General features: G+C 34.4%; 2 protein-coding genes across 3 annotated transcripts in view; one reads left to right on the top strand and one right to left on the bottom strand.

Annotated features, from left to right (window-relative positions):
* LOC131144653 (oxysterol-binding protein-related protein 1D) overlaps positions 1 to 2,569 on the top strand; it is a 45,230-nt gene extending 42,661 nt beyond the window's left edge. For both annotated transcript variants that reach the window (XM_058093427.1, XM_058093426.1), the window contains one exon: positions 2,252 to 2,569. In XM_058093427.1, coding sequence (XP_057949410.1) covers positions 2,252 to 2,425 — 174 coding nt within the window. In that variant the 3' untranslated portion in view covers positions 2,426 to 2,569. The remainder of the gene's footprint in view (positions 1 to 2,251) is intronic.
* Positions 2,570 to 5,269: 2,700 nt separating this feature from the next.
* LOC131144652 (uncharacterized) lies at positions 5,270 to 14,088 on the bottom strand. The gene is made up of 15 exons (XM_058093425.1): positions 13,593 to 14,088; positions 12,875 to 13,051; positions 12,563 to 12,687; positions 12,328 to 12,466; positions 11,484 to 11,633; positions 11,333 to 11,386; positions 10,618 to 10,713; positions 10,481 to 10,540; positions 10,280 to 10,354; positions 10,136 to 10,189; positions 9,820 to 9,921; positions 9,093 to 9,740; positions 8,799 to 8,921; positions 6,758 to 6,865; positions 5,270 to 5,761 (listed from the first exon to the last, which is right to left on the bottom strand). Exons 1-15 carry the CDS (start codon positions 13,995 to 13,997, stop codon positions 5,612 to 5,614), a joined length of 2,466 nt encoding a protein of 821 aa, XP_057949408.1. The 5' UTR covers positions 13,998 to 14,088; the 3' UTR covers positions 5,270 to 5,611.
* Positions 14,089 to 14,968: the final 880 nt, after the last annotated feature.

Below are 14,968 nucleotides of genomic sequence, written 5' to 3'. Positions count from 1 at the left end.
CTAATGGGAGTTGGGCTGGCTCTGTTGATGATTGAAGGTCTACGATAGTGTACATTTGTGGAGGTAATCTTGTCACATGGTGTAGCAGAAAACAAACTACTGTAAGAAGACCCAAGGCTGAAGCAAAATACCGAACTTATGAGCCATATTATGAGTGAGCTTATGTGGTTACTTCTTATGTAAGAATGTGATTCCTGGTACTGAAGCCAATAGATTTCTTTTGTGATAATCAAGCTGCCATTTATATTTCTAGCTTTCATGAGAGGACAAAGCACATTGAAGTTGAGACATTTGTGAAATCTATGGATTAGTTAGGCAATGTTTTCACAAAGCTTTATTTAAGCTTGCCTTGTCTAACGGTTGTAACAAGTTAGGTTATGTGATATTTATACACCTTGAGCTTGAGGGCAATTGCTATAAGAGAATGTGTTATTTTAGTAATTAGATTGTGTAAGTGAGGTTATTTTTGTCCTTAAAAGTCCTTTCTATTATTATTATTGTATAAGGGGAAAAGCTGGAGCCTGGAGCTATATGTGTGCTCCAAAATAACTGCTCCGTCTTTTTTCTCTTCTCTCCTGTCTTCACAACAGTTATTTCGGCTGGTAGTCGCAATTTTTTTTTGGATTAAAATTTTTTAGAAAAGGGGATGATTGGAAGAGCTGACATCTGGGACTGTTATTTAAATTCGTGGATGGTTTTGAGATTGAGAATAAGAGAGAGAGGATTGCAGAGAGAACAGAGATGGAGAAGTTGTTTTGAGGATTCTATAGAAATTTGAATACTGCAGATGGAGAGAAAGGGGCTGGAGCCTGGAAGTTAACAGAAGAGAGGAAGAAAAAGATTGATTGGAAGAAAATGGGGGACTGAAAATGGAAAAATAGAGATCATGATTGGGCTCTAATTCCAAATGATGCAAAACAATACGGAGGAATTACAACCAAAAGAGAATTTGAGAGAGAGACAAGAAGGAAGAATAGAGAAAGGAGAAACAATTTGTGGCAAACTCAAGTGAAACATCCTCGATTCAAAGTCATAAAAAACTATCTCTTACATAGCTTTCCCAATTTATTTTTAAGAAAGTCTAAATTGCATGAGTTACACGAGATACGTGAAATTATAAATGAATCCCTAAAAGACATCTCTAATCTCTATTCTCTAATACTAGACAGGGTACTCCCCAAATTTGGTCTGCTTTTTGAAATGACCAAAATACCCCAATTACTTCCACATAATACTCTCCTAATTGAATTAAAATACCCTTCAACTCCTTCCCATTTTTCTCTATACTTTGTCTGCTTTTTTGAACTCCCAAAACATCACTATAACTGCCCATTTTCTCTATAACTGCTCTTTACTACCCAAAGCACCCGTAGTCAAATTAAAATACCCTTCAACTCTTGCCCCCTTTCTTTACAGTTTTTCTTTTCTATATATATAATTTTAAAAAATAAGGAGCCGTGGAGCACGCAACTGCCCCATAACTGCTCTATACTACCAAAGAACCTGTAATCAAATTAAAATACCCCTCATATTTTGCCCCTTTTTTCTTTACAAACAAACCCCTAGACACATAATCCTGCTACTATATAAACTAAACACACATAACACACCAGTCCCTTGAACCAGCTCTTCTGAATTAGTCTCCAACACAAGGGTCTGGCTTCTTGTCCTACATCAGTTTATTTTTATTTGACTTATCTGAAAAAATTTTGTGACATTGCTTTCATTTGTCTTTTTAAGGACTAAATAATTTCTGCTTGCCCTCCTGGGGAAGCAAAAACTGCTTTTTAAACTGTTTTTTGTGACCATGTAGTACTCATAAATTGAGAAGCAGTTATAACTTGGACTTTGATATTTTGCTCTTGCCCAGTGGAAAAAGTTTACCATGATTTGCGTTATTTTGTTATGGATCGGTGAAAAAAACAAAACCTGTTGCTGGGGCAGTGAGAAAACTTTTACTATTGTGGTAATTGATATCAATTTTATTGTGCTATCCTGAATAATTATATGCTATGAACTGTTATTTGGTTACCGGCAGATGCCATGATTTAGTCCCATGCATCACTGGTAATAGCAATGACCATTCATCTAGCTTGTTTCAATATTGCTTAAGCTTTTAAAAATTGAGTATTTGTCAAAATGTTGTTCTCGTGCAGTCCGTGTGGGTTTGGAGTCTCTAGTCTGCTTTTGGGTGCTGTAATGACTAATGCAGTGAGCAAATGTTTTAATCTGCATTTTTATGGTATTGCAGGCAAGAAAGTTGCAGGAGAGAGGGTGGCATCCGAGATGGTTTCGGAAGGATGAGGATGGCTGTTACCGTTATGTGGGTGGATACTGGGAAGCAAGAGAGAAGGGGAATTGGGATGGAATTCCCGACGTATTCGGCCAGAGTAGCGATATGCCTCCATGTTTAATAGAAGTATAGATTGCCTTTTGGCCCAGTACGCGCTAGTTTATTTCTGTACTCTTCCATCTTTTCTTTATATATGAAGGATTTCTTGTTGGGAACACATAAAGATGAGTACCAAATATGCAATTAAAGTAATTATAATCATAGTTTTCCGATGTATTCAATTGTGACGAAATGGGATTACGGAAGCACCAATTTTCTTTTCTTTTTTTTCTTTAAATATTTTCCCTTAAATGATATATCTTTTGGCCTTTAATTTTTTGAGTGAGACTGAACTTCGAACCATCCTTGGCACTTGCTTCCTTTATAAACAAGATCAGCTCATTGTCGTTAATTCCGCGGTGGCAAAAAAAAGAGTTTGATTGTCTCGTCATAAATATCAGTAAACAAGATGTGAGGCCTAGTCCATGTATTCCCAACCCAAAAAATGTATGGTGAGGGTGGTACAACCCTGTAAAGAAAATGAGGTGGATCTTGGAGCTAACCATATATATAAAAGTACCCATCATCTACTATTTTTATTAATTTGATTCAAAAGTTTAAGTCTATTGAATCTTAGGTCTAACCGTATATATAAGCATCCATCTACTCTATTTTTTCAATGTGAGACAAGTTTCGTGGAATTCTCAACAATCTCTGCTTCACTAGTTAACCGTCTCCCTTATGTGAGTAAGTCCAATTTTTCAACAATTGCTCAAATGGGCGCTGACTCTAATACCACTTGTTAGAACTGGAAGAGTCCATGGATGAGCTTGATATATATGAGTAAGCATCAATTTGATCCAAAATCTATTGAATATTGAGTCCAAACATGTATATAAGCATCCATCATCTACTCTATTTTTCCAATGTGAGATAAACTTATAAATGAAATTCTCAACAGAAGCAAGATTCCTCTTATGACGTTCTAAGTATAACCCAATTGGAAAAAAAATAAAAGAATTTGTTGACCAAGCCAAAATGCCTATTTTATGGAAAAGTGATATAGAGAGATTAAATAAATCACAATAAGATTGCTTATAACTTTAAAAGTTTAAAAAATTTATTGTTGTCATAAACCAAATAATAATACAGAATTTTCTATGAATCTATAACATGAAATAAATTATGACCATGAAAATATGCACCCTTGTTTTAATTTGTAGATGGAATAACAGGAGAAAAGTACATTAGTTAATAAAATATTGAAGTAAAAGATACTGACCATTATTAAAATTTAATTAAAAAGCACAAATCTCTCTTAAATTTTTAAATATTCTAAAAACCATCCTTGCAATTTGATTTTGTCACATAACCCTACTCAGGCTCCTCCTTTTTCTTTTTCTTTTTTCTGTCACAAGAAAAATTGACAGATTTTTTCCAATGACACTTCAAAATTTTCAAATTCATGTTCTTTTTTTTTATCAAATCCTAAGAAAGTTTATTTTAAAAATCTCGCCAAGCTTCTTTTGCCCAAATTAAGTTGAATCAAGTGTAGTCAACTTACCCTATAGGTTTCTAATTAACAAAACATAATATTAACAGGTTGTTTTATATAGCTTTAATCTAACAGGTGGCCCCAAATTATAATCCACTATCAATTGTCAAAATCAAACTGAAATGGAATCAAATCTCAAAGAGTGAATTTGCATATTTGCATTTCTACATTTGGTTTACCGAATCAAGAACAGGACCGAATTCCATTTGGAATATGATTCCTGCGGGAATCACGATTCCAATCTAGGTTGCCTAGAATCGATTCATTCCATCAAATTAAATTTATTTTATAATAAAAAAATCTAAAACCAACAAAAAAATACTAATAATACTAATTATTATTACTATTATAATAAAAATAATAACTAATAATAATTGCAATAATAATAAATAATATTTATTATTACAAAATAATAATACCAAGAACAATATTAATATTAAAAAAGTAAAATAATAGTTATTAATTTAAGGATAATAATTATTATAAAAATAATAGTAATCACACTAACAATAATCACTAGTACGAAAAATACTAAAAAAATGGTAATAGAACAAAAACAACAAATAATAAAAATACCAATTGTTCTTATTATTATAAAAACAATAATTAACAATAATTACAATAACAATAATAACTAATAATAATATTTATTACTATTAAAATAATAATTAAAATAAATAATAAGATAAACAATACTAGTAATAAAATAGGTAAAAATAATACTTGCTATTTTAAGGATAATAATTATTATAAAAATAATAAGAAATAATAGCAATTAACAAAAACTACAACAAAAATAATATTTATTTTTGTAAAATAATAATAAGAAGAACAATAATAACAAATAAAGGCAAAATTTTAACAATTATTTTTCAAGGATTAAAAATAATAAAAATAATTAAAAAAATAGTTACATTAATAATACTCACTATTATTAAAGTAATTAAAAAAAATACTAATGACAAAAACAACGATAAATAATAATACTAATTGTCATTATTATTATAAAAACAATAATAACTAATAATAATGTTTATTATTATTAAAATAATAACATGGACAATAGTGATAAAAAATGAAAAGTAATAATTATTACTATTTTGAAGACAATAATTATTACAAAATAATAAATAAAAATAATAATAATAACTAATAGTAATTACAGCAATAAAATAATAATAACAAAAAAAGACATAATAATATTAATAGTAATAATAATAGTAAGGAAAAAATAATTATCATTTTAAGGATAATAATTAGTCAGATAATAGTAATAACAAAAAATAATAATATTAAAAAAAATGACTTATTTTTAATTCCATAAAAGAATACCAAATGTTAGAAAGAAATTAAAACTGAATTGCTACCATCATTCCATGTTAGTAACTGAATTTCAAAAGCAATTATATTCCCATGATAAGCTTCCAAAACATGCATATTGCTGTTAAGCCAATTATCACCTTCTCAAGAAATTTCCATTCCATCCCTATAAAAAAACTGGATCAAAACTGATGTTTGTTAGCGGAGAAATAAATAAAAGAATTCGTATAGATAATTATGTCACGCATCATTTCCATGCTTTCCTCCCGCAGGATGGTCTGCCAGAATGCTGCTGCTGCTGCTGCTGCTTTTTTTTTTCTCGTCGAGATCTTGCCACCTTTGATCTCTTCGCCACTAGAGGCATGGCCTCATACATGCATATAAATAAATAATCATGTCACGCATCATTTCCATGCTTTCCTCCCGCGGAATTGTTTGCCAGACCGCTGCTGTTTCTTCTTCTTCTCTTGTCGAGATTTTGCTACCTTCGATCTCTTCGCTGCAAGAGGCATAGCCTTCTTGTGTTCCTTCTGACGATTGCTTAAACCACCGGTCTGTCCACCATCATGACATCAACCATGATAAGACAAGAAGCCAAGGGGAAAAAGGGAATGCAGCATGTGCGACATGCAATTTTTATCATGGTGGGGGTTCAAGAGTTTCTAAAGAAACAAGAGTTTCCAAAGAAACCAGAGTTTCCTTGGTCCTTTTCCCTTTCCATCTGTTTTAATAGGTAGACTCAACTTTGTTCACCCGCCAAAACAATGCAAACACAAAGGTAGTGTTCTCTGTGACATGCTTACGGCTTGTTGACTTGTATAAAGCCCTCTTCAATTTCTATTTAAAAATTTACCCGCCAAAAACAATGCAAACAAAAAGGTAGCGTTCTCAGTGACATGCTTAGGACCTGTTAACTTGTATAAAGCTCTCTTCAATTTCTATTTAAAATTTTCAAATAATTGAAAAAAAAAGTGCTTTTCAATTTCCAAATAATTCAAAATACAGAAAACTTAATAAACATCAATGTTCCCCAAATTTTCTATAAAAATGTGGAAAAATGATTGGAAACCAAAAACAAGGTAGCATTTTTAATTATTTGAAAATTAAAAAAAAATAAAAAAACCACGGGCAAACACGCCTTTGAGGTTTTTGATTTGAAGGATTAACTTAGACTTCAAACACAATACAACAATAACAAAACCAAGTTTTACGTTCCATACGGCGGGGAGACTTCAAACAAAATAAAATGTAAAATGCAATAAAATGAACACAAACCTATAGACCAAATCAACAACCATTTTAAAATGGGAATGGCATTAAATTTTAGAAAAAGGATGCCAATGGAATTCCAGCACCCTCAAAAGATCTCAGAAAACAGATGGCACTACAATATGTGCACCCTCAAATCCGTTCAGCTCTTAGCAATTAGCATAAGGAGACTTTTAAAAGACATTCCACTAACGATTTTCACAATCAGAGCAAGGCAAAGGAAACCACATTAGACATATGTCCAACTGTAATATATGGAAAGAAGAGAAGGACGAATGTACCTTTTTTTGTTTTACTGCAGCTCGAGCCTGGTACTTTCCTCTTTCCTCCCTCCCTGCTCTCACTAATGCCAGTCTTTCCTCCTTGCTCAGCTTTTTCCTTACATTAACCTACACATCTCATGCAAAAGAGAGTGAAATAAACCAAAAGCAAAGTTAAAGTGGGAAGAGTTCTTGAAAAAAATGTTGAAGACAATTTGGGAAAAGAATAGACAGACAAGGAAAAATGAAAAAGAAATTATTATAGGTAAAAGAATTCCAAAATGAAAATGTTTTTCTATTGATTAAATATGTTGCAAGATCTATCACATAAATTCAAATTCATAACCCGGCAGGTTTTTCAAGAGTATTCCATATAATTAGCTATTTACCCATGAATCTGAATTATTCCAAGCCAATAACAAATGAGCACATCTGGAGTCTGCTGCTTCTCAAAAGTATTTCTTCTGGAGTTTCCTAATCCTAATTACATGTAGTAGTCTTAATTAGACTATTCTACCACCTCTCAACACCTTGATAGCAACTTTTTTACCTATTAAAACTGAAAACCTTCATATCCTGTCCTTACGCATCCCAGGTGGGGGTTTGGTTCTGTGTTCATCTGTGCTTGTGTTTTACTGAGAGTGTACGAGCACGCCCTTTTTTTCTTTTTTCACATTTTTGTTCCCAAGGAATCTACTATATTTTCATCAATTTAACAAGGTTGGATGTTGGTTCATAGATGTGTGGTGTCCTTTGGCCATAAACAAAAGGAAGCAACTCTTCTATAGTGGCCTCCGATTTTGGAAGTCACTATGCTCTTGATTTGGGATCAAATAGTGCCTTCCTGTTGGGCTTTGTGAAGCCTAGTTATGTTTAATCCATGGAGCGGCCCAGGCCTGGCCATAAATACTGAGTCTCACCCAAGTGCTTGACCAAGAAAACCCTGAAAGGCGACCAAGTCGAGATTCTGAGATATCCTAAAGGACGAGATCCTGAGAGGCTCAACCATCATCTCAACCAAAAAAGACTTAATGGTGCGACTAGGTCGAGAATGCTGAAGTTCAAGATTCCTGATTTCCCACGAGGCTCGACCAGGTCACGACCATAGGGAACAGGAGTGCGACTAGGTCGACGACGACGATCTTCTGTGCGAGATTTCGGCAGAACTTTCCTATTTCGAAAGTTATGATCTTGTAAACCCTAAGATATATATTTCTAATGTTCATCTATGTGAGTAGAGCGGTGCAGAAGTGTGCAGCAGCATGGAGAGTGTTGTGAGCTCTTGTGTGCACGATCCAAATGTGTAGGCTTTGGTGTTTAGGGTGTGTGCACGTTGTTTCTTCCTTGTTGAGAGTGAGAGAAACTGTAATTGCTGCACTCTGTATACTTCCCTGATAATAGTGAAATCCCTGCAACTCCGTGGACGTAGGCAAAATTGTCAAACCACGTAAATATTGTCTTGTGCGTGCGTGTGATTATTTTCTTTGGTGTGTGCTTATCTCCATCTTGTTTCTCACAGGTTTTGTGTACTAGGAATTTTCTGCGTGCTTGTTTACTCTCCACAACACTTCCCACCCTCACCCGCCACCTGTTTATCATTTCAGAGTCTTACTCAAAATTATTATAATTTGTGTGTCCAAACATGTCCAGTGACAAGAGAAAAGACTTGAGTTGGTGTAACTCTGGTCCATGTACCCCATTTATAGAAGATCTTCTACACTGTTATTGTTTAGTAACTAGCAGTTCAATTCAAATTTTATTCAGAGGCATCCCAGCATTCCAGTTTAACTCTGGGTTGGGGGTCACCTCCTCCTCCAACTCCGTTCTAAATCTTTCCATAAGCTCTCTAGTAACCAAGAAAAATGTATCAATATGCACCCATGAAATAAAGTAAACATTGTATTCTGTTTCTAAATTCTAAGAATTGCAGAACGGCCATCATTTGCTCCATTTTCCTGCTTCCAGCCCAACAGTAGGTACTTCCATTCATAGCAGCACATTGACCAAGAAAGCCACAATATAAAGCTAAGAAAACACACTGCCATTTCTTGAGATAACTCACTTCAAGTTTAGCAGGATCTACACGCTTAAGACTTAGATCATCAGAATTTGGCATCTTAAAAGCTTCTGAACTCTTTCTTAATAACCCGTGCTTACTCAAAGCAACCTTTGCCGCCTGCTTTGCCTGAGAATGAAACCCAATAAAAAGTTAGGGGGTAAAAGGCATTCAGCAATCTACTATAATTTTACAATGTCTAATAAATAAAAAAGGGGTAAAAAAGCATCATGCATAACAATGGCAAACCTTCACCTTGTGTCAACTAAAACTTGGCTCAATATGCACAAACTAACATACCTTGAGCTCTTTAATCCGTTGGAAGTCCTCATTAGAGAGAATACCATCAGTTGATACAGGTGATGCTTGCCCCATCCTTGCCCCTGCTAATCTCTTTAGGGATCGAAGACTAGTTTCAGCAGCATTCAGTTGTGCATCAAAATCCAAGAGCTTTCTCTTCCTCGCTTTAGATTCTCTTTCTCGACTCCCATTATCACAAGCATCATTGCTTGTAGCTTCTTCATGCTCCCCCACCTCTTCATCCACATCCTCCTCCTCCTCCTCCTCCTCCTTGTCCTCCTCTCCTTCCTCCTCCTCTTCATTATCCTCTTCTTCCTCTCCCTCTTCATCATCGAAATCATCATCATCATTATCAGTAATACCATCTTCACCAACATCACCATCTTCCTGTGTTTCATCATCTTCACCCCCACTATCATCTTCTTGTATTTCATCATCACTAGCAGCAATATTCTCATCATCGTCAGAGCTACTAAACATGGACTCATCAATCTCATGCATGTTCTCATTGTCATCATCACTGTCATGTTGCAATAACTCAACACCAGGAACATTACTGGCCACATTGACTTCTCCAAATGCTTTAGGCCTTGCCTTTGAGTTAGTAGGGCGTCCACGATCCTTCTTAATCAGCAGGGAAGGACAAACCTTCATGTAAACTTAAGAGTTAGTTTTCCTACAGTGATTATCTATGCAAACATACATACACACGTACAAATATTTTTACCTCTCTAAATAAAGTAATGAGTGAACGAGCTGCTGTCGATACTGCCTTCTCATGTGATTTCTTATACAATACAAGGTCTTGCAGCAAATCTTCTGTCATCAACTAGTTGACAGAAACACAGGAGATAATATAACAGTTTTGCAAAGGATACGTGGAAAAGAATGAAAATAATTGCAGGCATAAAATTAAATGAGTCTGAAAAGAAACTGTCTTAAGCCACATAATGAAACACCCGTATCATCTTAAGATAGGAAACTAATGAACTCAGGTTCACAAAAGGGCAGTCAAAAAGCTAATGGAATGAATGGATTTATACCAAAGGAATGCGCAAACAGATCTCTCTTACAACATTCAGTCCAACAGATATGGCCTGGCAAAAAAAAAGGCAAGAATAAGTCAAAAATAAACCCACCATCATTTAGAAGAACTTACAGTAAATAAGACATCAACAGAACAATACCTCAGGACGAGAACGGTCATGTACAAATTGATTTACTATTTGTTTGAATAATGGTTCAACAGCATCAGGAGGCACCTACTTAAAATAACACCATTTGAGTTGACATGAACAGAGTTAATAAAAGGTTAGATAAAAAATAATATAAAAATCAAAGAACACAGGAAAAACATGAATACCCAGACAAACAAAAGCTTAATGTACCAAATCATGGCAGGCCTGAACTGCTGCCGCAAGTAGGTTTGTGATATCACGTTGATGGGGCTGCAATTAGCAATATCACGCATACTTTAAATTCAGAAAGCAAAGAATAAATTCAATGTATCAATAGAATAGCATACCTGAACATATTTCTGAAGAAAAGGATAAAAATTTAGTAAAATCAAGCGGTGAAGCCCGACCGTGCGGGCAATTACTTTCACCATCATCATCTTAACCTGCAGCAAATAGGCAAGTGATTTACAGCTAATGGTAATTGAGAGTATGAGCTAACTAAACGCATTCAAGTAAGAAAATAATTCTGATTCATCTTCATTGGTCTTGGCACTCTACTTCTCTATTGCTCATTTTTTGTTTTGTACAAAACAATTCTTTAGAGAACTCTCCCCAAAAAAAAAAATCTTCATATTTTTTTACAATATATCAAAATCTCTTTGTGAGACACATATAATTGGAACTGAACTTTGGTTCACCACAAGTACCATCATTATGACATGTCAACAGCAACAAATTATATAATTTTTCTACCAATAATGCAATATCTCTTTGTGCAACGCATATAATAAAACTAATCTTTGGTTGACTAAGTACTGTCATTATGACATGTAAACAAGCAACAAATTATGTGAATTACGAGCCTCGACAAATGGAACACATATATGGAATAAGACTTGGAGAATAGTAGAGAAGGAAAATGTAGCACATTGAAGTATCACAGCAACATAAGCAATTAAGAATGATGCTCAGATGTAAAGGCATTTAGCATAGAAACATCAAAACTTATTAAGCCTGTCTCAAACAACTCTACATAGAGTGTCTGCATGGAGAGATACTTACCTCAAATCGTTCATTGCAAGTTTGAATGCGAGAAAACAGTTTCTCAGCAAACCCCTACAGGCAGGCTATTAGTTAGAAATTAACTTATTATTCTACAGATAGAATAATAGACTGAATTGGATCCAGGATGATTATATGAAAAGTGGCAAACCTGCGGATCTTTAAGATGGTTAAGAGGCGAATAGTAATTTGAAGAACTCTTCTCTGATGACAAACGCTGTTGCTTTTTCATGCTACGAATGACACGCTGCAATTTTGCTTTCTTTTTCTTCTTGCTAGCAAGTGTTCCCTTATTATGTGCCTAAATTTCAATTAAAAAATAATTAAAAATTATCCAGATGCATAAATCAAACTTTACAGATTCAATAAACTACCAAAAAAAAAACACTTTTCCTACCATGCACAAGGTATACATAATATTCTATATGAAAAAAAAACGTGTTTTTTTAGAGAATCATTGAAAATCAAACAAAGGGACTGATGCCTGACGGGAAAATCAGTAAAACTCCACAGATTAACTTGTCTTTCAAGAATCAAGATGCCTAGTAGAAAATGTTGCCACCTAAAAGACTTAATTTGCAAATATTTTTTGGGAAGGCTGGAGAAGCAAAAGCGGTGTTGCTTTAACTGGAGAAGTACATCTGGTTTGAACTAGGCAAGCCTGTACCAAACCATGCAAACAGTTTCAAAAGGAATAACCATCAATATCTTTTGCTGGTAAACATTGAGACTAAAACATCAAGTAATTTAACTTACTCCCTAATTTCATGGCAGTAATTGACACCATAAAGAATCACATTATAATTGAAATGGATCACATAAGTGATATAACTCATTTAACATTTTCAGGGAAATTTTACTTCATTTGAAGGCCATATTTCCATCTATTAGAAAAAAGAAGGTTACCAATGAAAATGAATATGAAATACTGAAACAAAATTATAAAAATTTTAAATCTTAAATGCAAAATAATCTAGTTCTAGCAAGCAACTGACCTTATATACAGCCTCTTTGCTGACAACAACTTGTTCCTTTTGAGGAGTAAAGTCATCTTCGCTGCTTGAACCGTCACTATCACCATCATCTCCAATCTTCTCGTAATCAAGAAGGAATGACAGAGCTGCAATCATTATCCTGTGGAATCCCAAATATAGGATCCCAGTATTGATGGTATTTTTCATTCATTCAAGGACAGAAACGGCACAATGAACAACCAAGGCAAATGCATACCTTGAGGATGAATGAAAACAAGCTGTACAGATTGCATTTGCTGTTCTATCATCAAACCACACCTTTCTTCTGTGAAGATCACAGAGTGTGATAAGTGCTCTCTTGGCTTTTGACTCATCCTCTTGCTGTGCAACACATAAATCTTGGCAGTAGTGAGACATGGTGCAAATAAATTGACAGTCATAGGCAAATATGCTTGTAACAGAAGTCTGAAAACTAATTAGACACTTCTCAAATAAATTGACCATGATATGCAAAGATGCTTGTAGCAGAAGTATGCAACCTAATTAGCCAAAATAAATCTTAACTGACCTGCAGCATCGCAAACAAGATATTCTGAAGTGCACGATTCTTAGCTTCATTCTTGTGTTTCTGATTCATCCGCCTAACACTATGAACAACATGAGAAAAAGCCAGCTTTCTCAAAACCCTGTCACCTAGTGTCTGAAGCTCCATAAACAAGGCAAGAGTTTCTCCAATGTCCACTATCTACCAAGCAAAGACAAGTGTCATCTTCAAATAAAATATATATATATATATAGACTAACCTTACAACAGGCTGAGGCAGTTAGTGGTTTTACTTATTTTGTTCTGTTTTATTTCTATGAGCAAATTAATCTGATGGCTTCAATGATACACTCCCCTTTGAAGAATGTATTATTAAGCTTAAATGAATGGATTCTTTAGCTTTCTCGGTTCTCCAAAACGAAAAACTTCCCAAATTTTGACAGCAACATATGACAGCACAATCATAAATTTCTTAAACATTATTAGGCTTATATGGTACTAGTGTACAACTGGCTGCGGGAGTTACCGATCTTGTTTCTTATGTTGTTTTGACGTCTTAGCTGATCGAAAAACCAGGAAATCAAGGGGTTTATACATACATACATATATGTATATCGACAAAAACACTATTAGGCTACATGAACGGATATCTTAGCTTTCTCGGGTGCCCAGAATTCCCCAGCAACCAAACAAAGCACAAACATAAATTTCTAAAAAAACCCACAAACAATTTCTCCAATACCTTTCGATTAATGAGGAGGATGAGGGCTTGAGCGACGTGGCATCGGAGAGATGATGGCAGCGAGTGAGCAGCCGAGCGGAGTAAATCGGCGAGCTGTTTGGGGAACTGAGAGAGGTGATTGGGATAAAAAGGAGTAACATGAGCCAAAAACATGGCCCTATCGCCGAGGTCCTTTGCGACGGAGGGGTCGGCGGCGACGCCGCTAAGCGACGTGAAACTCAGCGCTGCCTGTTGTTGGAAGAGAGTGAGAGAAGTATTGAACTGGCTGTACACTAGGTGGAGCTCTGACTCGTATCCTTCGGGATCGCACTTCATCTTCGATTGTAGCGCTGGGAGGCTCAGCTTCTCGGAGCTCCGACCGGCTGCGGAGATAGGCTCCGGCGAGAGAAAGTAAGACGTAGACATCGGTGGTTGGTTGATGATTCCTAGTGCCTCCGTCCTGGAGTAATTAGCGAATTTAGAGAATGGCAGAACTCAAAAATCCTAGAAAAACCCTAGCGCGGAGAAATGGTGGTTAAAACGTTTGGAGCTCAAAACGACGTCATTCTGTCATTTTAAAGTACTTCAAACTAACTGGGTTGGAAAAAAATCTGACCAAACCACTTACTAGACCAAATGGAATCGAAAATTTCGGTAACTATTTTTTTTCGTTCACTTTTGAATTAAAATTTTGAATTTTTTCGGTTATTGATTTGGCTTCAATTTCATCCATTCAATCACTACAATTAACTAAACTGTACAATATATTACATATTATTTTTTACAACAACAAAATCAAGTCTTAATCTTATTAAGTGGGGTCGACTAATTATATATTATTTTGTAATAATTTAAATTCAAAAAAGTTATATTCTATTAAAATTGACATATAAATTTTAATAGTTAATATTTTAAATTTATATGTTGATTATTATAAAAAAAATATTATATATAATGATTTTAAATTTTTAAATTGTATTTATAATCTGATTTGATTAATCATTAGGTAGTTGTCTAAAAATCATTTTTAATTAACAGTTTTAAACAATTTTGTTTTGATTAACCGTTTAAACAGTTCAATTTCGGTTCACATTTTCTAATGAATCAAAACTTCGATTCGATTAATAGTTTCAAGGGTTATGATTCAATTAACCAAATCATATCCAACCTTACGTTCTTCAAATCATGTTAATATTGTAAGAATTCATTCTGTTATTTTACTGAAATTATAGAATGTTTAATTATCATGATCTTCACATATATTTCTTTTATGCTGAAAACTAAAGAATTCATAAACAAACATACCTGGATCAGTTAAGATGTAAACTAGTATTTAAAGAAAACTAGTAGAAATTGTTTCTCTCGCCTAACCTTCTTTTTATCTCTATTCTTCACTA

This window comes from Malania oleifera, chromosome 12 (genome assembly GCF_029873635.1).
Source record: "Malania oleifera isolate guangnan ecotype guangnan chromosome 12, ASM2987363v1, whole genome shotgun sequence".
In the NCBI taxonomy this organism is placed as follows: domain Eukaryota; kingdom Viridiplantae; phylum Streptophyta; class Magnoliopsida; order Santalales; family Ximeniaceae; genus Malania; species Malania oleifera.
Note: the sequence above shows the minus strand (reverse complement) of the source record. Positions and strands in the feature narration are given on the sequence as shown.